At 36.8% G+C, this 24,193-nt stretch overlaps 1 protein-coding gene across 1 annotated transcript; it reads left to right on the top strand.

Moving 5' to 3' along the window:
• The first annotated feature begins 11,185 nt into the window (after nucleotides 1-11,185).
• On the top strand, nucleotides 11,186-12,208 carry LOC149174892 (uncharacterized). The gene is made up of 2 exons (XM_089421003.1): nucleotides 11,186-11,325; nucleotides 11,953-12,208. Exons 1-2 carry the CDS (start codon nucleotides 11,186-11,188, stop codon nucleotides 12,206-12,208), a joined length of 396 nt encoding a protein of 131 aa, XP_089277129.1.
• The last annotated feature ends 11,985 nt before the right edge of the window (nucleotides 12,209-24,193 follow it).

The raw sequence follows: 24,193 nt of genomic DNA, 5'->3' as shown, positions 1-24,193 counted from the left end.
AGCAGACAGATATACATCCCCACAAACCCGTTCAATGTCATAGATGACAATGATCGATTTCAGCAAAAAAATGATTGATCTGGAGAATAGGATTACTAGCCACTCTGATGATTTCAACCAAAAATTAGTCGATCTCGAGAGTAAGGTTATAGGACGTTCTGACAATATCAAGAGGCTACAAGATACGACAAGTCAAATAGAACAACAGCTCGGGCAAAACTATATCAAATCTGAAATAAATCATAATCAGACAATGACGTTGTTGAACACCTTGTGTGAAAGGATAAAGGTTACACCCAAACAACTAATCCAAGATGATGGAGGTAATCAACAACACAATTCATCAGATTCAACAAATTCAGTAGATTCTCATGAAAAAGAGGAGTCTCAAAAAAAATCATCCACACACCATCAAGGAAATAGTGACGCAATTTTTTCAAATAAGCAGCTCTGGAATACATTCACCAATAAATACCCTCTTTTCGCTCCACTGTTAGTGACGTATCAACGAAGAGAAAATATCGAGCTACCCAAATTCAATGGTAACGAAAAATGCAGTGTTGCATGGCTGAATAAAGCATAAGAAAATTTCGAGATTTACGATATTGAAAATGATGATGAAAAGATTAGACACTCTTCCATGAAAATGGAAGGCGAAGCATATAATTAGTATATGTGGTGGAAGAAGACAACAATCACCATCAGTTGGAGAAAATTTAAGGATTCATGTTTTAAAATATTCCAAGATGTAAAGGAAGAAGAGTTCTTTTCAACACTCATCAGATTACGACCAAAAGGAAATGTGGACGAGTACACCCGAGAATGGGAGACCTTAGCAAAACGAGTACGTGAGTACACATCTTCATTTGTGTTGTTTAAACTGATTTTTTGACTACATATCCCTACCGGAATCTAGACAAATTAGATAAAAATAAATGGGAAAACTTTTCAAAAAGTCTAACTTAAAAAGACAACTCATAAATGAATATTTAATAATTCAAAAATCACATATCACCATAATTTAAATGTTGACTAATGTGCATAGGGTTTCGACGCCATGCAAAGTTTTAGTATATTTATGTAAACAAGAAAGACACAAATCACCATAACTTAAAAAAGGTGAATAGGATTAGGATACTATGCAAAGGTTTAGGATATCAATGCAAACATGACAAATTGGCAAGATTCATTGTAATTTAAATGGTTGATGAAAGTGGATTGGTGTAGTGTAAGAAATAACTTTTCGGCAAAAATTCAAGAGCATGATTTTTAACTTGTAGTCTTTAATTGCAATTTTTTTGGAAAGTTTTCTAGTTTATTTTCCCATCTAATTTCTTTAGAATCCGATAGGAATTCTTTCAAATCACAAGTTTGATCGGTGAAGTCTTCACAATAAAAGTGACGTAGTGGTTTTTGAGGATGTGGAATCTATATATGTAATTAAAAAGAAACCATTGTAAACAAAACAAATCAAGATTTGACCACAAAATTTTTCGCCTAATTCCCGCCACCAGAAACTCCAAAATGTGGCAGTTAAAAAATACTCCAATTTTTAACAAGATTGCAATTTCTTATTGATTAAAATAAACTTTTAAATTCATAAATATATTCAACACCCTAAAAACCCCATGCATTGGGACTTTGCATATCAAACAACTTAAATTTATGATTCTTAAAATTCTTTATTGCTTTTTTGACAAGATTGACCAGAAAAGATACTCAAAGGAGTCATTAATTCCATTAGTTAGACTAGCGGAGGTTTAGTATATCGATACAAACAAAAAAAACACCATAACGGCCACTTGGCAAGAATTTAAATCTTATGGTTCTATGGGTTGAAATTCAGCTAAGTGGAGCATTTAGTAATGCAAATAATCACAAATCACCATTGATAAAATGCATTTCATAAATTTAATAAATGACAAGGAAGAATATTTTTCTATTAGATATTCAACTTACACTCACTATTTATAATTAAAAACTCTAAAATCCGCTTAATATAAACATGTTTAGAGGCGCTTTACAGCCTAATATAGGTTAGATGTGTTTAAATCTTATGGTTCTATGGGTTGAAATTCAGCTAAGTGGAGCATTTAATAATGCAAATAATCACAAATCAATGCATTTCATAAATTTAATAAATGACAAGGAAGAATATTTTTCTATTAGATATTCAACTTACACTCACTATTTATAATTAAAAACTCTAAAATCCGCTTAATATAAACATGTTTAGAGGCGCTTTACAGCCTAATATAGGTTAGATGTGTTTAAATCTTATGGTTCTATGGGTTGAAATTCAGCTAAGTGGAGCATTTAATAATGCAAATAATCACAAATCGCCATTGATAAAATGCATTTCATAAATTTAATAAATGACAAGGAAGAATATTTTTCTATTAGATATTCAACTTACACTCACTATTTATAATTAAAAACTCTAAAATCCGCTTAATATAAACATGTTTAGAGGCGCTTTACAGCCTAATATAGGTTAGATGTGTAGATGTAATGTAAGTAAGTAAATAATTTTAAATGCCAGCTCAATAAAAATAAAAAAATAAAAAGCTAAAAGTAATAAATAGAAATTTAAAAGTAATATTAACCTAGTATCTAGGATGAGTAAATAATAAATTCAATTTGTTTTATTTGATTTTGTTATTAATTTTTTAAAATTATTTGTTACAATACCATGGGTCAATACCATGACTTATCAATATCACATGCCCAAAAACCATAACCTATTTCACAACCAAAATATTTTATAACATTACAAGATTCTTAACTATGGATATTCTTCCCCACTTTAACGTGGATATTATTAACTTGTAAAAAATAGGTTTTGTTACAATACCATGGGCCAATATCATGGCTTATCAATACCACATGCCAAAAATACATAACTTATTTCACAATCAAAATATCTTATATCAGTATAGAAGTATTCTTAACCATGGATATTCACTTCCACTTTACCATATTATTAACTTGCAAATATACTTTGTTTCAACACAATGGGCTAATATCATGACTTATCAATACCACATGCCCATAAAATATAACTTATTTCACAATTAAAATATTTTATAATAGTATGAAAATATTCTTAACCATGGATATTCACCCCAGTTTACCATGAATATTATTAACTTTTAAATAGGCTTTGTTACAATACCATGGGCCAATACCACATGCCCAAAACTTATAACTTATTTCACAATCAAAATATTTTTTAACAATATGAAAAGATTCTTAACCATGGATATTATTAAGTTGTAAATAGGTTTTGTTACAATACCATGGAACAATACTATGACTTATCAATACCACATGCTCAAAAACATAACTTATTTCACAATAAAAATATTTATTTTAATTTAATTTTATAACATTTTTTTAATTGAATCTAAAAGGAAAATGTTATAATTACTTTTGAGATATATCTAACCTTATATCCTCACGACTACTAAAAATATTCCCATATAAATTAAATTAAGGTTTTAATAAAGTTAAAAATGAGAATACTTTTATATATAAAGATGTGAAATTTATATAATATAAATAATATTATTGAAAGCCATTATAGATCCATCCTAACTAAAGATCTAAGCCATGAGAGCAAGCAAAGTGACTAACAATAATAGAGGAAAGAGAGTGAATGGTATTTTTAAGTGACAAAGGAGAGATGGAGAGAGGATATGTGGGAAGCCAAAGGAGAGGAGAGAAGAGATATAGGTAGAGAAGGGGAAGAGAGAGATGGAGAGAGGGAGGGAGACAGTGACAAAGTTGGAGGTAAGAGAGAGAGAGGGAGTCACAAAGATGGAGGGGAGAGGGAGAAGGAGAGAGGGAGGGAGATAGTGACAGAGTTGAAGGGGAGAGGGAGGGAGTGAGAGAGAGAGATGGGGGAGAGAGATAGAGGGAGGTGGGAGAGAAAGGGAGAGAGAGGAAGGAAGAGAGAGAGGACTCAAGAGAGAGAGTTGGAGTTGGATGGGGAGAGAAGGAGACAAGAAGAAATACAAAGAGAGAGAAAGGTGGAGAAAGAGAGGGAGTGACAAGTGAGAAATGGAGAGAGGAGGAGGGAAGAGAGAGGGACAAAAGGGGAAGAGAGAGAGGGAGAAATATATAGGTATAGTGAGAGAATTTCTATGTTTGGTGGGTGAGATATAGAGAGGGAATAAGAAAGAGACACAGATACAAATATAGATATTATATAGTATTATATAACCAACCTAGATCCATGTTAAGCCCAGATCTATAAAGCATCGAGAGTGATCAAATATCTCGAGGTGCAATCGTTTCCTCAAATTTCACACTCAAAAAATAGGTTTGCACCTCGAGAGATTGGGTTAAGATGGATCTAGGTTGGTTTAAAATACATGTAAATATTTAAAATATGAACATGTCTATCTATGTAATTAGCAATGGTTTAAAATACATTTAAAGTCATAGTTTGTCTATTATACAATTTGGAGGGTTTTGTGGCTCATTTTCCCGTCTAATTTTCCCATAATTCGAGGGGCTTGTTGGAATTACTAGTTAAGTTGTGAAGTCTCCCTAATCCAAGTGCCCCAAGGTTTTTCAAAGTGTTTAATCCATATATGTAATAAAAAATAGATTTTAAACAACAAAATTACAATTACACCAAAAACAAAATTGTTGGAACTCCATTTAAATATTTAAAAATCTTTAGCTATTTAATCATTAACTTATGTGGTTTAAATCATTGCTAATTTTTATTTTTTGAATAAAAGAATTATGTGGAACTTTGAGAAGATTCAATAAAAGGGTATATTCTACTTTATCTTTACACATAAATGATGATATTAAACTCTAACTTTAATTGTGGTAGTTAATCACTCTTCTTTTATTATTTTAATTAGATTATTCTAACAATAACACATATACACTTCGTAATCATTACTATTAAAAATGGCCTAGTCTAACTTATAGATGAAATGGCATTTTTCACGAATCACACAAAGATTTTTAAAAACTTGAGTTTAAATTGCTTAACCTGCATAATTCGAGTGCCCCATGGGTTTTCAAGGTGTTCAATCCATTTATGCATTCAAAAATGTATTTTAAACAACACAAAATTTGAAATTGCATTGTCGGATTTTGGTGAATTCCAATGAAAAAGGCTATTTCCTCTATAAGTTAGACTACTCCTTAAAAAATAGCATTAAAAAGGTAGAATTAAAAAATAAGATTGAAATGAGGATGATTCATTATTTTAAAAAACTAAGATTAAATCAAGTTCATTTGACTATAAGATGATTGTTGGGGCTTGGTTTTGTCTAATTTTGACACCTTTCCTAGACTTTACCTCTCCCATTTTGAACTAACCTTGACTCCTATTATGCCTATTTCGGTTATACTATCTAGGTTTTGGCCAAAAGGGTGCTATATGTTGGAGGTATGCAAATTAACATCAAAAAGTGTCTTTTACCTTAATCTTAAGCTTTCCTTAAGTTAGTGGTTTCCTTATTGAATTATCATGCCAACTAATCTATATTTTGTGTGCAGATTTGTTTTGATTTGAACGGTCCCGCATTCCTGCAGACAACTCGTGCGATCCTATTTCCTGTAGGCGTGGATTTCCTGCAACTGCCTAGATTTCCTGCGGCAAAATCAACGGTTAGCTATGTTCCAATTATTTCTAAATCAAATGAGAGCATGGGTTTTGTGGGGAATTTGTCATACATGGATGCTGTCCTATTGGTTGTTTCAAATCCACCAACGAAATCACCCAGATTTGCAGACCTCTTCTCGTTGGTTGTATGAAGGAAAACTATAGTGATGTAACAAATTTCATCTAATCCATGCTTTCAATCATTGATTAGGTTCAGTATAGCTAAATTTGACACTTTGTACCAGTACTGTTAGTTAATGGCTCAAATTAGTATTTTTTCTTATTTCAAGCCACATATGGGCTCTTGCACTTGTATAAATTCGACTCTATTTTATATTGTAAGGGGTTGTTGGGTTGGCTTCAGTTGATACTATATATCAGATTGTACTCGACTGTGACATTTTCATACTAATATAATATTATATGTTCTGTCTATCTTACTGAGCAAGCTCTTCTAATTTTGAAGGGGTTGTGAGTGAGGGAGGGCCCCCTTTGCTCACAACTCCCTTAGTGTAGTGTGTGTGTATTTTAAATCTGTTATGCAGTAGTAATTTGTTCACACAGCTAATGTACTCTTTCTGATATATCAACAGAAAATGATTGAATGATTAAGTTTCATGTTAATGTGTGGATTTCATTTAATCAAGATTTGATTTACATTGTTGAGTGAATTCCTTAAATTGTTGTAAGTTTGATTTCTTATCTTTTCTAATCAACATCAGCAATACTAAGAGTTGTAGAGGGATGTTTCAATCCACTCCATAGCCTTTGCTACTAAATGTTGATGCAAAAAAGAGGCATTAGTTCTGTGTATGGTTGATTGGTTAGATTAATAAGAACTCACAGTATTAAGCCTACATATATTTTGCGCAACATCTCATAAGCTTACCTTCCCTGGGTTGATGATTTATGTTAACCAAATTATAAGTCTATAATTTGACTCAACATTTTGGCGTCGTTGTTGGGGAGGTGCTAAGGGATAATACTAAAGTGTTTTAGTATTATATGTATTGTTTGAAATTTTTAGGACTGGGGGAGTTGAAGGGGTAAGACGAAGGGCAAAGCCTACGCACCTGTAGAGGTCATAAATTCACCAAAGTCGTGTCCTAATTGTTTGGTAAGTAATTTTATTTGAATTTGTTTGCATAGTAGATGGTAGGGTCCAACATCTACAAATGTATTTTTTGGTGGTGTGAGCACCACTTCACTTACTAATACACTGGCAAGGAAAAAGAAGTTTGCAAGATATAAGGCAACAAGGGAAGAAGAGTCTGGACAGGAGGTCTGTGGTCCTGAAAAGAGCCCAAAACATATTACTACTTCCACAATAGCAAATTCTGCAGGAAAATATTCTATTGCTACCCATTTTGAATCTCCCCTCACAAGGAAGACAATATCTTTTCTTAGTGGTCAGCTTGAAAAGGAATTCCTTGTTAATCCTATTCAAGAACCATAATTTCAAACCATTGATTCTGCAAAATCTGTAGTTTACAAAGGTCCCACTTATTTTTGGTCCAGAATGGCTCATGAAGAGGGAACTGGCCACACATATGGATATGATGAGAAGGAAGAGGAATTGGTCACATTTGAATTCCCTATCAGGGAGACTGGTGGAGCAACTCAGATGAAGAATATTCCTCCCTCATCCTTGCCTAAATTTCGTGGAGTCTCCAGTGAAGATCTTGATGCCTTTTTGTTCGAGTTTGACATGTTATGCAAGAGCTATGACTATTCTTCCAATTCTTAGAAGCTGAAGTTGTTTCCTGCAACATTGAAGGATGCAGCTCTCAAGTGGTTTATGGGGTTAGCTTCAAACTCCATTACAACTTGGGATGAAATGAAAAAGGTATTCTTGAAGAAATATAAAGGTTATTACAAGACTAGGGACCTCAGAGAAGAATTTTTTGGCATGACTTAGAGGGGGGGGAGTCTTGAGAATTTGGTGGAGAGATTTCAGTACAATCTACAGAGATCCAAGATGAATCAACTAAGCAAGGACACCAAAAGAACAATTTTTCTCAAGGAAATCAGACTAGAATCTCTAGAGATTTTGAACTTAATGGGAGGAGGTGACATATCAAAGTTGAGCTATGATGAGGTACGTGAGCTATGTCGGAGATATTCAAGAGGGAATTATAAAGTTATAGGAGGAACAAGAGATAATTCTTCCAGGCTTGTCAAGTTAGTTATTGGAGCTGGAGTAACCAGAGCTAAAATGGGTAATCTATTTGAAAATTTTAAAATTGATATTCTTAGCACTTTATCTTCACAATTAGATGTTTTGCAGGCTAAGAAGAAATATGAGAAATAGGAGGAACTAGAGAAGTCCATGGTAGTGTTCTATTTGAAATTCAGGAAGAAGCATTCCTTGAGGGAATGTCCTGCATATAGTATAGAGGTATGCTGAATCTGTGAAGTTGAGCATTCCATTGATCAATGTCCTTCACTTTCTGAAATTAAAGCAGCATATATAGCAGAGAAGGGGGCTGTCAATGCACTTTATGCAATGGCACCTCAAATACCATGGCAACCACGTGTTACAAGTATGTCTCAATCGCATTATCAAGTTCCTTATACGCAAAATTAGATGTCGAATATTTTAATTTCCTAGCAACCTTGGCCTCCACAATAGCCTTAGCAGGGGAACTTCTCTTACCCTACTGCACAGAATTTTCCCTCTCAAAAATTTTATCCACCACAGCCCACACCACAATAAATGATTCAACCTCAACAACATCAACACCAAATCAACCTCATCGTACGCAACTTCCTGCCTAGCCAATGTCTAATCCCAATAATAAAACCATCCAATCCGCTCACAACATTGGATTGGTCACTTATCCCCCTTTTCCTACCTATTGTATTGCACCATAGTTGCTACACGAAATTTTTGTTCCTGTGTTACAGGAATTTCTTGTGTCACTACAGAAAATCTAGCTTTGATCCGAAAAAGTGGTGACTCAGCCCAGAAGAATTGAAGAGATTGTGGAGGAAGATACTCTAGAAATGCCTAAAGATGAAACCACACCTAAACGAGCAGAACAACCTACTTCAAGGCCACAGGAACCTTCCTCATCCCATAAGGTCCAGCCTCCTTTTCCAGATAGGTTGGAAATGAAACTAAAATAGTCTAATTTTGATCTTGTGTCTGAATTAAGAAATGTGTTCATTAAGATCTCATTATTGCAAGCAATCAAGGATATTCCAATTTATGCCAAAACAGTGAGGGAGCTATGTACCAAGGGTCCAGGAAGACAAAAGAGAGAACTCTCTACAATTCAAGTAGGTGGAAAGCTTGTAAGTTTAATGTCCACTGGATTTTCTATTGAAAAATATGCAAACCCCATAATCTTTGTGGTTACCACCTTTATTAATGGACATCCCATAAGGAACACTTTGATTGATTTAGGTGCAGCCATTAATGTGATGACTATGGAGACTTTGTCTCATATAGGATCCTTTGACTTATTACCTACTCCTACTATGTTAGAGCTAGCAGACAGGTCTAAGGTAAAGCTAGAGGGGGTATTAGAAGACATTGTCATCTCATTAGATTCTTGGGAATATCCTGCAGACTTTTATGTTCTTCAACCCAAAACCAACCTAGGAGGGCATCCTTTGATCTTGGGGAGGTCGTGGTTAGCCATGGCAGATGCTTATATAGGGTGTAGGTCTAGAAACATGACCATCACTCATGGAGCTTAAACAAAGCACATTAATTTGTATCCCCCTGCTCAACCCCTCTTAAGATCAAAAAATACACATTGGGTTGAAGAAGAAGAGCATGATTTAGAATGTACCCGACCAGTTTTGACAATAGCCCAAGCTATGAGCCTCAAAGAAGATTCAGAAGAAAATTTGATAAATTGTTGTATTTCTAATCCTGATTTTTCACAGCAAGTAGAAGGGCGGTCTAGTCATAATTTGGATATCATTACTAATCTGCAAGATTTTCATGAACATAGTATGGAAGTTGAACTACATTCAGCCCTCTTATCTGCATTTCCTGCATATTCCATGACTGAATGGGGGAGTAAGGTAGTTGAAATTTTTCCTGAAAAACCTTTGAATATTAATTCTGCCTTGACCCCTGAACAGGAAAAACAATTAATTCAAGCCTTGAAAAACTGGTCAAACACCTTTTCTTTGGAATACATAGATATGAGAATAATTCACCTAGAGACATGCATTCATCATATTTATATAGAAGAAAAAGTTAGGCCTGTGAGACAGCCACAAAGGAGGATGAACCCCGCTTTAAGGGAAATTGTGAAAGATGAATTACAGAAATTTTTAAATGTAGGGTTCATCTATCCTATCTAGGATAGCCAGTGGGTATCTCCATTGGTTATTGTCCCCAAAAGGAATGGTAAATGGCAAGTGTGTGTATATTATAGGGAATTAAATAAGGCTACCTTAAAAGATCACATTCCCTTTCCTTTTATAGACCTAGTGTTGGACACTTTAGCAAGAAAAAAGTATTTTTCCTTCCTAGATGGGTTCAGTAGGTACAATAAGATTAGGATAGCTCCATAGGACCAGGAGAAGACTACATTCACATTTCTTTAGGGTACTTATGCATATAGGGTGTTACAATTTGGTCTATGCAATGCACCAGCCACATTCCAATGGGCGGTCCTTGGTATTTTCTCTAATCTTTTGCATGATTGCCTAGAGGTGTATATGGATGACTTTACAGTTATGGGTGATAATTTTGAAGAGGATTTACATAATCTTGAGAAAGTTTTGCAGAGATTAGAGAAACTAATATTTCACTAAGTAATGAAAAATGTTTTATGATTAAGTATTGTTTTGGGTCATCATGTTTCTGCTGCAGGAATTAATGTTGATCCGGAAAAGATTGAAGTTATTGCAAAGCTTCCCCCACCAACCAATCAAAAGGGAGTCTGAAGTTTCCTTGGACATGCAGGCTACTACAGAAGGTTTGTTGAAAATTTTACAAAGGTAGCCTCTCCATTGTTTAAATTATTAATGAAAGAATCTAAATTTCATTGGAATGATGAATGTCAAGATGCATTTGATACACTCAAGGAAAAACTTTCTTCATCCCCTGTCTTGAGAGGCCCATATTGGAAATTACCTTTTCATATCTCCATTGATGTCTTTGATTCAACCATAGGAGCAGTATTGGGTCAAAAGGAGGACCATGTAACCCATGCTATTTATTATGTTAGTAAAAATTTAACTCTTGCATAGCTGAATTACACAGTAACTGAAAAAGAATTCCTTGTTGTAAATTATGCTATTAATAAGTTTAGACATTACATCACGGGCTATGAATTTTTTGTACACACCAATCACTTTTTCATTCAATATCTCATGAAAAAACTAGTTACTAATGGCGGGATTATTAGGTGGCTCTTGTTGCTGCAAGAATTTGACATCATAGTATTGGATAGGCCAAGAAAATAGAATCAGGTAGTTGATTTCTTATCTAGACTCAACCATGAAGGTGAGGATGTTCTTGTTAATGATAGCTTTCCTAATGAAAATTTGTTTGTTATTTCTATCAAAACACCTTGGTTTGCAGACATGGCCAATTACCTTGCTACAGGAAAGTTGCCTCCTTACTTTTCATCTAATCAGAAAAAGAGAATTATTAGGAAAAGTGTTAATTACTCTTGGATTAAGGGAGATCTCTTTTTCACTGGACCTGATTTGATTATCCACAGGTGTGTTAGGGAATATGAGATCTATGACATCTTGAGAGCCTATCATGATGAACCATGTGTAGGACACTTAACATACAAGTGGATAGCTTAAAAGATCCTTCGCTCAGATTACTATTTTCCCAGTATTTTTAAATATGCAAAAGAGTATGTCTGGAAGTGTGACAGTTGCTAGAGAATGGGGTGGCCTGTACAATCAGACGAGATGCCTTTGTAGCCACAAGTTCTCATAGAACCTTTTGAGAGGTGGGCTCTTGATTTTGCAGGTCACATGAACCCTATGTCCAAAGGTAAGAATTATATTTTAGTTTGTATTGATTATGTTACGAAGTGGGTGGAGGCAAGAGCATTACCTAGAGCAACAGAGAAAGGAGTGGTAGATTTTATTTTCTATGATATTTTTTTGTAATATTTGGGGTACCTAGGGAGATAGTTATTGATCAAGGTACTCAATTTCTATCAAATCTTATGTAGGGAATTGTGTTGAAATATCAGATTACTCATCAAAAGTCCACCCAATGGGAGGGTGGAATCAACAAATAAGGTGTTGGAGACAATCCTTACCAAGACAGTGCAATTACATAAGAAGGATTGGTCTAACCGACTTCCTGAAACATTGTGGGCTTACAGGATCACATGGATAAATACCACTGGCTTTTCTCTGTATGAATTTGTGTATGGAAAGCAAGTTTTATTGCCCATTGAATTTCAAATCAGAACTTTCAAAATGACAGGAGATTTGGGTATAGACCTTAATGAAGCTCAACAGCAGAGAATCTTGCAGCTCAATGAGTTGGATGATATTAGGCAAGATTATTTTCAGCATACTGATTTGATTCAAAAACAATGGGCTAAATGGCACAGAAGATACATTAAAAAGAAGTAGTTCAAGGAGGGAGACTGGGCATTGTTGTATGATTCAAAATTTAAGAACTTTTTAACATACATTGGCTCGGCCCCTATGAAATTGAGAAAGTTTTTTAGAATTGATCTATTTGGGTTAAAATCATTGATGATGGGAATGTTACCTTCTTGGTGAATGGGCGTAGACTCAAGTTATATCAAAAACCCTAATCTAAGGAGGAATTTGTGGAAGAAATTGTGAAGAAAAGAGAGTTGGAGATGGTGAGAGAAGGAGTCGTTCCTTCCACTAACTCTTCTTGATTTCCTGCTGATACAATGAGCTCACTCTGTTCCTCCTCGTTCTCAGTAAACCATGAGAGGAATGTCGATTGGGTACAGGTTTATTCCTTTGGCCCAATGGACTAATTACGGAAAAGGAGCCCCCTTGGAGTCTTCTTTTCCAAGTATTTCAGACTCTCTATAATTGAAATATGGCGAGCATGGACTGCCATAGGCTCGTTAAAACTACATGTCAGTAGATCCTATGGGATCCTATCAATAAATTTTAGTTTTCAGATTGCTCGTGTTGGATTGATGTGGGATTTATTAAGGCCCTCCTTCCAACAATATTGGCCCATCAACATCAGCAAATTATCTGGGTGCAAGATCAAAGTCTTATGATGCTTTGAAGCTTGTATGCCCTAATGACAGGCTATATCACTAGCAGCAATGGAGAATCACTATGGCTCCTTGATTGTTGGATCCTACAGGGGGGTTCAACAACAGGTCATCAATTCACACCCAATAGGATGCATCAGGGTATCATTGTCCTCACTCTCATTAATGGTGATGGGCCTCGCATTAGTTAACAGTTCAACTTAATGGCTGGTAATCCAATGAGATCATTGCAAATTCAACATCAGCACCTTTACTCATGTGAAATGAACTGTACACAAATGAGGGAGAAGCATTTTTTTCTGGTGGAAGGATTTCCTGCATAAGTTCCCAAGTCATGGTTTGATTTCCTGCAGAAGTTCCACAAGTCTTGGTTTGATTTCCTGTAGAAGTTCCACAAGTCACGATTCCATTTCCTGCAGAATGTTCAGCAGTCATAGTTCCATTTCCTGCAGCAACACCCTGGTTTTAGAAAAACAAAAGCCATAGACAGAACATTAGTTTAAATTATTTAAAGTACTGACAAATTTTAATTACTGGTCAAGGTCATGAATTATGAGATCATACATCTGATTTAATTATTAAGTGGGTTATCATTTCAAGGACAAGCACACATCATCCAAGGACTAGACTGTTGGAAGGTAAGCTTGGTAAGGTACAGTCGATGACAAGACACTTGAGGTAAGAGGTAATTGATGCTTTAATTTTAAAACATTTGTATGATTTCAAGCTATGGTTACCCTTGTGGAAAAACGCAACCGTAAACTGTTGCATCATAACTCTAGCTCCATGCCTGATTACCATGATTCTGACATGACCAGTGGACATACTCTCCATATCCTTCCGTAGGTCAGATCATGATGATAATCATGATCACGACCTATTTCTCAAAATCTCTATGTTTTTAGATATTTCCCATATTAAGTCCTCCCTTGTCGCATGATCCTTTGCAAAAGTTTAGCATGGCATTTCTGAAGAGTGCATGCATCCTGTCTTCCCCGTTTTTCACCATGTCAAAGTTTCATGTTGCAAGGCCCTAAACTATTGGAAGCCAACCCTTGGAATAAGGCCCTGAATTGCTGGAAGCCAAGCCTCACAGTGAGGCGAGACTGGAGAAACCAGGGTGGTTGTTGTTGTTTCAAAAATTTAGCGGCCACAATTCAAAGGTAATGAAGTCTTTCACCCTGAATTTGAATGGCAATAAAGCTCAAGTCGAGGATGTCCAGTTCAAGTTAACCGAGGGTTTGGTGGCTCAAGCATGCGGAATTCCATAGCAGGGGGAGTGCTGGTTTAAAAATCAACGTTTTAACAAGGTTTTGTGCACGTCCTTTCTCTGAAAGGAGCATTCGAACCCTGATTGGAGCAAAGGGATTTCACAGGACTTCCTGAAAAGTAGCTATTGGTACCTATTATTTTTCTTGCATAAGTATATAACGTGTGAAGGTCGCTTTGGGCTCACATTCTTGTTTCACATTCGGCTCCTCGCACATTTTCATGACAAGTCATTGAATTTTCTGTATTATTTGAGAATGTCTCTGATGAAGATGTCGATGACTGCTAAGGAGAGGGGGGGCAATTTGGAGGAAAACCTCTATCACCATGGGTTGGTGAAAATCATCTTGGTAGAGGTTTTGAAGGACAAAAAGAGGATGTGGGAGGAGTTTTTGGATGAGAATTACTTTGTGGAGGATGAAGACTCTGATTCTTCGGAGTCCATGGAGGAAACGCCAACAGAAAAACCCAAGAAGAAGTCGTAGACCCATGGGCTACAGATAAAGGAGAAAGAGGAAGATAAAGACTCTGACCCTTCAGAGTCTACAGAGGAAAAACCAGCAAAAAAATCAAAGAAGAAGCCATGGACTCATGGGCCACTGATAAAGAAGGAAGAAAAATATGACCCTGACTCTTTGGAGTCCACAGAGAAGAAGCCTATAGAAAAACAAAAGAAGAAGAAGCCTCAGACTTGTGGGCTACAAACGAAAGAGGAGGAAAAATATGAAGAAGTGGTGGTGACTGGGGAGACTGTGGGTAAAACTCCTAAGTCAAAGAATGGCACTTCCACCTCTACTAAGATATTTACCAGGAGACAAGTTGTTCAGCTGGCTATAAAGGATATTGCAAAAGCAGAGATGGTTCCCGAGACACCTGATAAAAAGAAGGAAAAATATCACAGCCCGCCCAAAGTAAAGGAAAAGATAGAGTCATCTAAATTCATTGGCAAAGAAGTAATGTCTTTCCAGGATTCCCCATTGCATGGAAGCGGAAATGACACAGCAGGAGAACAGCAAGAAAAGGAGGACCTTGGTTCACCCCAATCCCTCCAAGGACATCATGAAGGGGAAGTAACTCCCTAGAAAAAGCGGTCTCTGCAGGAATTGGAGGAAATTATCATTGAGCTCACCATTTCGGAACGAGCTTTGAGAAAGGAGAACGAGACCCTGAAAGAGAACAACCTGCACATGTAGAAAGAACATGAGGAGTGGGTTCAGAAAGTGGCCCAAATCATGAAGAAGAAGTAGGCTCGAATTGATCATCTAAAAAAGAAGAATGAATTATACAAGGATCAGGTTCCTACAGAATCTACTGGTAACCAATTGGACCAGCTGGCAAAGATAGAAGATTAGTTGGTTGCAGTAGTTGTAGCCCAAGACAAGGAATTATTTCCTTTTTCTTTTTCTTTTTGCAGAAGATGCAACATTTTTTCTTGCATAAGGGACATACAACAAGCTAGGTGTGGAGGAGATGTTGGGGCTTGGTAATTTTGACACCTTTTCTACACTTTACCTCTCCCATTTTGAACTATCCTTGACCCCTATTATGCCTATTTCGATTATAAAAACGTATTTTACCTTAATCTTAAGCATTCCTTAAGCTAGTTGTTTCCTTATTGAATTATCATGCCAACTAATCTAGAGTTCTTGTGTAGATTTGTTTTGATTCAAACAATCCCGCATTTCCTCTAGATAGCTCGTGCGATCCTATTTTTTGCAAACGCTCTGGAATTCCTGCAGACACGGATTTCTTGCAACTGCCCAGATTTCCTACAACAAAATCGGCGGTTAGCTATGTTCCACTTATTTCTAAATCAAACGAGAACATGGGTTTTGTGGGGAATTCATCATACATGGATGTTGTCCTATTGGTTGTTTCAAATCCACCAACAAAACTACCCATATTTGTAGACCTCTTCTCGTTGGTCGTATGAAGGGAAACTACAACTATGTAACAAATTTTGTCTAATCCATGCTTTCAATCATGGATTAGACTCAGTATAGCTAACTTTGACACTTTGTACCAGTACTGTTAGCCAATGGCTCAGATTAGTAGTTTTCCTTATTTTGAGCCACATATGGGCTTTTACACTTGTATAAATTTGGCTCTATTTTATATTGTAAGGGGTTGTTGGGTTGGCTTCGGTTGATACTATATATCATATTGTACTCGACTGTGACATTTTCAAACTAATATAATATTATATGCTCTATCTATCTTACTGAGCAATCTCTTCTAATTTTGAACGGGTTGTGAGTGAGGGAGGGCCCCCTTTGCTCACAACTCCCTTAGTGTAGTGTGTGTGTATTTTAAATCTATTATGCAGTAGTAATTTGTTCACATAGCTAATGTACTCTTTCTAATATATCAGTAGCAAATGATTGAATGATTAAGTTTCATGTTAATGTGTGGATTTCATTTAATCAAGATTTGATTTACATTGTTGAGTGAATTCCTTAAATTGTTGTAAGTTTGATTTCTTATCTTTTCTAATCAACATCAATAATACTAAGATTTGTAGAGGGATGTTTCAATCCACTCCATAGCCTTTGCTGCTAAATGTTGATGAAGAAAATAGGAATTAGTTTTGTGTATGATTGATTGGTCAGATTAATAAGCACTCACAATATTAAGCTTGCATATATTTTGTGCAGCATCTCATAAGCTTACCTGCCCTGGGTTGATGATTTATGTTAACCAAATTATAAGTCTATAATTTGACTCAACAATGACACTATTTATATTTAACTTTAATGGGAGTGAACTTATCAACCTTAATCATCGATTTAACTTATATGGTTGTGTTAGTTTTTAAATTAATTATATATATGTGAATTTCTTACCTCTAATTCTATTTTTTTTATTCTTTGTTTTTTGAATAATGTTTGAATTTATGTTTAATTTAAATTTAAGACACTTTATTCTTTATTCTTTAAATAGTGTTTGAATATTTTTAATTAATGGAAAAACCTGTGAGCAATTTTTGAAACCGACGTTTCGGACTAGCTAGGTGAGTCCATAATGTTTGAATGTTTGTTTAATTTGTACTTAATATTTTTGAGGAGTAAATTTTGAGTATAGTTATGATAATGTTATAATACTAATCACCTAGATGGGGGTGATTGAACACGACAAATTAAATGAGGTTAGGCGAGAGGAGATTACTCCTACAATGTGGTCTGATAGCTCATGATGTGCCATTGAGACAAGTGGATGGAGTAGCAGCAGACACCCTAAAACTTGGAGAGAATGTTGTTTATATTTTGGAAGATGGTTTACCTCCAACGAATCGTTTATCTGGTTATATGAGAATTGAAAGGTGGTGAAGGGATCATAGTGTATGTGAAAGTCGCCACTCTATGCATGACTATTAGCCTCAGCATTGTAGGGTGGAAATGGTGTGTTGTGTGGTGGGGCAGTTGTCCTAGTGAGCTCAAGGTGCAGAGTTATAGAGTTTGGGACCCCAATGCAAGGTGGTGTAAAGAATTCCCCAGAGGTTTGCTATTGTTGGTGTGGATTGGGTCTCTTCGGCATGGTATAATTGTGGTTATCCAAAGGGAGGGGAAATCTCCTTTGGTATGCCTAGTATGTATCATTGCACTATGTCCTCATTATCTTGGAAATTCTGGGGTGGTGTCCATCAGTTTATTATGTGTTTTATCTATTAAGAGCTTTGTGTTTCTTAGTGAAGTGTCCGAATCATCTAGTGATTTACCCTGCAGATTTGGGTCTATGGGTTGCCTCGAATCTAAGGGTGGGATTCTGAAATTCTATGGCTTTGGTTTCCCTCCTAGTATTAATTACTCTTTGGAAATGTCTTGGTGGTGTCGGGGGTTTCTAGAGAGCACAAGTCTAGTTATTTTATGGTTTTGTTTTGTTGGGTGGGAGGGGTTCCATGTCTGATATTGTTGTAAGGAGGTGACCCTGTTAATCCTTGGTGCCTAGGTAGTGATATTTTCCTGGTTATGTCGATTGGGACCCTCTCGTGGTATGTTTCGTTACAAAGGGAAAGCGTGACATGGTGGAGCCTCTCTTGCGAAAATGGCAGGCCAAGGTAGTAGGGAAAGAGCCACATAAGATGAAGGAGGTGTGGATGTGGGGTTTGATGGCCAGCTAACTTAGGAAAATTTTCATGCTCTTATTTTTGCGATACATCTACCTTATATGGAGTCTGTGGATAGGTAGTTGCAGAATGTAACAACACTCTTGGTTAAACTCAAGTAGTAGAGACACAATAACTGAAATGATATAATCGCCTTCATGAATGATATGAAACATAATCAATGGGACATGCTGGATAGAATGGATTCTCTTCGTAAGAGTCAAAGACAAATTCATGAAAGGATGGACCTAATAGAGGGCATGATTGATCACCTAGAATTTCATGTTCATGGGGGCTTTAGAGCCCTAAACCATCTTAATGCTTGATAGGGTCTAACTCCCCCCATAACTGGTGATGATGGCTGGTTATATACGTATTATGTTTTTATTTTGGAGACTCAGTGCATTTTTTATGTGGACTCACTCTAGTTTTTGGAATCGGAATGGTAGTTTTTACTTATCTCTCCTGGCCAACAAATCTGGTTGGAGGGAGGTTAGGAGAGAAGGTAAACTCATGAAAATTCTATGTAATGTTTTGAAAAATTAATAGAAGTGCTTTGATCAACAAAAAAAAATTCTATAATATTAGTTAATTTACAAAATGTATTTATTAATTAATTTATAAAATCTATTTGCAAAATAAAAATGTATGATTAGGTATCTCTTGATTGAAGCTAGACATTCCCCCATTGAAATAATGGCTATGATTAGGTATCTCATGTATAAAAAGAAGCTATGCAACATGGAAGCCAAAACATCTCCATAATTGCTTCTAAGTCTAGCCAAAATCCCCACCTCAGACTCAAGCGAGCCTGGCATAAGGATGCCCAATCTTGGCTAGACCATTAGGGGGTAAAGGAGGATATCATATTAGAGAATAAGGATAATATTAAAAATATTATTACTTCCAAATTTAATGATAAGTTGTGGAATGATAAGGATTTGAGGGAAAGAGGAAGCTAAGGTACTATAAGTAGGTTATCAACCCCAAACTTTATAGCCAAAATCATCTTTCTAACTTCACAAGTGCTAGGAAGAAAATGAATATTGCCAAGATAATAACTAATTCTCATGAGCTTAAAAATAAAATCAGGTGTTGGTCGATTCCCAAAACACCTTGGGATGAAAGATTTTGTCACATTTGCGATACTAAGAGGGTTGAAGATGAAAAACACTTTCTCTTGGATTATGCAGCTCTTACCCAGATCCGTTTTGTTTTTTAAAATCTTTTCCACCCTACCAACCTTCTGTTGGGTTGTGTTATATTCTTTCCACGACTAGCCCACGTAGTTAAATGGGGGGTTTAGAGGGGGGGTGGAGCCCCCCCTTTGTTGTGTTGATTTCATAGCGGGCGGGTCACAAAGGGGGCGAAAACCCCCCCATCCCCCCTCTACGGGGTCTGGGGCAGCGCCCAAGGGAAAATTCTTTTGGACCCTATATTAGGTTGGGTAGACCTACCTATGGTTTTGTGCATGGTTTTCGCACATGGTTTTGGACATGATGGTTTTTAGTCCATGGTATTGGATGCTTTGGCATGTATAAATATGTATTGTAACATTGAAATAAATATAATGAGAAATCAATCTGGTAGTCCCGGTTTTAGGATCCAGGGGAAAATATCTGTGTATATGTGTTTTATGTGTTATGCTTTCGCATTGTTTATTTTCTATGTTTTAGAATTTGTATGCAGGTAATTTCTGTATGGGGTTAAAACCTACATTTGGTATCAAAGTTGTTTTGGCTTCAAGGGGATGCCTTTATTGCTTAGGGTTTTCGCTCGGGCCTGTGGTAAACCCTGTTCAGTGGGAGATCTGCAGGATCGATTCTAGTGGTGAAAGAAGATGGTGAGTGGTGGAAAGATAGAGATCAATAAATTTAAGGGTTAGAGTTTTGAGTTGTGGAAACCCAAGATGGAGGATCTGTTGGTGGATAAATATCAGTGGATCGCGATAGAACCGGGTACTAAACCAACGAGAGTGTCCGATGAAGAATGGAAGAAGTTGGATCGGAAGGCAAAGAGCACAATACAATTGTGTGTCTTAGATTCAGTATTGTTGAATGTATCAGGGGAAGCTATGGCTAAGGCTTTGTGGGACAAGTTAGGGACTTTGTACCAATCTAAGTCTCTGGTGAATAAACTGTTCCTATGGAAAAAGTTGTATAACCTGAGGATGAAAGATGGAGACTCGGTGACAAAGCATCTGAACGCATTTAAGATTGTGGTAAGTCAATGAAAGAGCCTCAAACTCCACGAGTGAGAAGATTGGTTCGAGAAAGAAGGTAGCTAGAAAGGTATAGTCCATCTACTTTCTGTACAAATTTTTCTTTATCTATTACTGATGATGATCCCAGAACTGTGAAGGAAGTAGTAGATTCAGAGGATGGAAAACTCTGGAAAGAGGCCATGGTTGATGAAATGGCATCTTTGCACAAAAATGAGGCTTGGGATTTGGTGGATTTTTCGGCTGGAAGGAAACCCATTAGCAACAAATGGGTGTTCAAGAAGAAGACAAATGCAGAAGGAAAGGTGGAGAAAAACAAAGCTCGGTTTGTATCAAAAGGTTATTCCCAGGTGCGAGGAATTTATTTTGGTGATATTTTTTCTCCTGTTGCCAAGGTAGCTTCTATTAGATTACTTTTATTTGTTGCTATTGCTTTTGATTTTGAGGTAGAACAGATGGATGTGAAGATAGCTTTTCTTCACAGGGATCTGGAAGAGGAGATCTACATGAAGCAACCTGAAGGCTTTGTGGTGAAGGGTAAGAAAGAACTGGAATGCAAGTTAAAGAAGTCTATGTATGGGTTAAAACAGTCACCAAGGATGTGGTATCAGAAATTTGATACATTTATACGGGGACTTGGCTTCACCAGAAGCAAGGCAGATCATTGTGTGTATTTTAAATTAATTGGTGACTATGTTATTTATCTGGTCTTGTATGTGGATGATATGTTGCTGGTTGGAGATGACAAAGAAATTATCCAAGAATTTGAAGACCAAATTGTCCTCCAAATTTGACTTGAAATATATTGGTGCTGCAAACTATATTTTGGGCATGGAAATTAAAAGAGATCAGGCAAAGAGGAAGCTCTAGTTAAACCAGAGGAAGTATGTCAAGACAATATTACAAAGGTTTAATATGTAGGATAGTAAACCAGTGAAGGTTCCTATTCTTGTAGGTGTAAATTTATATGTTGAACAGTGTCCCAAGACACAAGAAGAGGAAGAGGACATGTCCCGTGTTCCATATGAAAGTGCGGTTGGTAGCCTGATGTATGCGATGGTCTGCACTAGACTAGAAATTGCACATGCAGTGGGAGTATTGAGCAAGTTTATGTCAAAACCAGGAAGGATCATTAGACAGCAGTGAAGCGGGCTTTCAGGTATTTTTGTGGCACTAGTGATTATGGTTTGTCCTACCAAGGAAGACCAAGATTGGACAGATTTTTGGATATTCATGGCTTTGTTGATGCAAACTGGGCTGGAGATCTGGATTAGAGAAGATCTACAAGTGGGTATGTGTTTAACCTATATGGAGGTGTAGTCAGTTGGATGACTAAGAAACAATCTGCAGTGGCACTATCAACTACAAACATAGAATACATCGCAGCCACTCATGCAAGCAAGGAATCAGTTTGGTTGCAGAGATTGTGTTCAAGTATGGGGTTAGTGCAGGGAGCTATAAAGATAGACTGTGACAGCCAAAGTGCAATCTTCTTGATAAAGAACCCTGCTTATCATTCAAAGACAAAACACATTGATGTTCAGTATCACTTTGTGAGGGATATGATAGAAGACAAAAAGGTGTTGCTGGTAAAGGTGGACACTTTGAAGAATACTGCAAATGCATTAACAAAATCTGTGAGCTTTGAGAAGTTCTCTTGGTGTAGAGAAACAATGGGCATTGCAAGGTTGGATAAATGACTAAGCTCTCTTGTGGCCCCCTGTGGAAAGAAAACAACAAGTGGGATAATGTTGGGTTGTGTTATATTCTTTCCATGACTAGCCCACATAGTTAACTAGGGGGGTTAGAGGGGGTCGAAGTCCCCCCTTCATTGTGTCAATTGCGCAATGGGGGGATCACAGGGGGGGTGGTAGCCCCCCATCCAAGGGGTTTGAGGGGGGTGGGTAGCCCCCCTCTACGGGGTCCAGGGCAGCGCCCCGGGGAAAAAAAATTTAGACCCTATATTAGGTTGGGCGGACCTACCTATGGTTTTGTGCATGGTTTTCGCACATAATTTTGGACGCAATGGTTTTCGGTCCATCAAACCCAAACTTTATAGCCAAAATCATCTTTTTAACTTCACAAGTGCTAAGAAGAAAAAGAATATTTCCAAGATAATAACTAATTCTCGTGAGCTTAAAAATAAAATCAGGTGTTGGTCGATTCCCAAAACACCTTGGGGTGAAAGAGTTTGTCACATTTATGATTCTAAGAGGGTTGAAGATGAAAAACACTTTCTCTTCAATTATGCAGCTCTTACCAAAATTCGTTTTATTTTTCAAAATATTTTCCACCCTACCAACCTTCATGACTTGTTAAGTAAGCAAAAATATGGAAATCTACGTACACTTCTTTAGCTTCTTTTTTATCATAGAAATAAAATATTGAAGAATCACAATTGATCTCTTACTTTCTTAAGGTTTGATAGACCATATTGGTCTTAGTGGATGTTAATCATCATCATCATCATTAATTAATATACAATTTGTTTTATTAAAAATGTGTTTTTTAGGTAATGCATTTAATATTAAAGCTATTTTTATATATTTTATTTTATTGATAAAATTTTAAATTTATATATTTGTGGTAGTGATTGTCATCACTAACTAACAGCGTTCTTCTGAAGCACTCTTCTAGGGTTTGTAAGCTCTAAATTTTTGGCAGTTTGACTCCTCATTGCAGTAGCACACGCAATTGTTATCACGCCTTTATGTCATCCACTAGCTGAGTGGGCACATGCTCGGCCTTCCTAGGGGAGGAGGACTGATCCCCTCCTTCAAATCGGTGTTAACTAGTGCACATCAATTTTCTAGCAACCCATTTTCTAGCATAGGGCAGAGCAAAGGAAAACAAGCTGATACACCTACTCTGGGAGCTCAATGGCAGTCCCGAATGATGGGTCGTTTCCTCTGAAAGGCAGTGAAAAGCCTGAGAGTTGTGATCCCCAATCACCACCTGGAGGAATCTAGGAAATTTATGCAGGACCATGTGATAATCTGCAAATTCATGGGCATCTATCCTAGATAATGAGATATTATTCACTAGATCCAACTCAAATGGCAGCCAAAAGTTCCATTTTACCTTCACCTCTATGCAAAGGGATTTTTCACAATGATCTTTGAAGATCTGGAAGACTGCAAAATAATTCTGGACAATGGGCCATACTTCATGAACAGTGCAGGGTTATTCATGAGGCACTGGGAACCCTGTTACAACCCAGAGAAGGAACAGTTCTTAGCCACACCCATTTGGGTCCGCTTGTATTCCTTGCTAGAAGACTTCTGGGAAATCGACATCCTAGAATCAATTGGAAAATCCATAGACAACTTTGTGCAAGTCTCAGAGATCACTAGACACAGGTGGCTTTCTTCATATGCCATAATTTTTTTTTACATGAACATCTCACAACCCTTCTCCAAGTCAGTGGAAATCAAGTATCATGATGAAATCTGGTCTCACCTACTGGACTATGAGCATGTTCCCTTCAGATGCAAAAATTATCATGAGTATGGGCATCTATTTCATGATTTTCCTCAACGCTCACAAGAGGTTGTTGTTGCTCTAGACACTCCTCCCTTAGACGATTTCCAGGAAGCCCCTCAATGACGCTCTACAAATAGTAGAGCTCCCCAGCCCAGGTCCCACAAGGCCCTTCCGGGAATTGCTTCAGCCTCTTGGGAAACTAGGGTGAAAAGGATTAACCAGAAGCACCTATAGCTATACCCCCAGTGGTATCTCTAGCTCAAATCATGATGTAG

The sequence above is a fragment of the Pinus tabuliformis genome, chromosome 4_1, assembly GCF_031772625.1.
Source record: "Pinus tabuliformis cultivar Carrire ecotype Pingquan chromosome 4_1, CPIR1, whole genome shotgun sequence".
NCBI lineage: Eukaryota > Viridiplantae > Streptophyta > Pinopsida > Pinales > Pinaceae > Pinus > Pinus tabuliformis.
This window is presented reverse-complemented; position numbering and strand designations above follow the sequence as displayed.

Bases quoted from the DNA above. Each gene is read 5' to 3' on its own strand.
- LOC149174892 (XM_089421003.1), top strand. From the start codon at position 11,186: ATGGCCAATTACCTTGCTACAGGAAAGTTGCCTCCTTACTTTTCATCT. The intron at 11,326-11,952 runs GTGTGTTAGGGA...GTGGGCTTACAG, and splicing joins CCTGATTTGATTATCCACAG to GATCACATGGATAAATACCA.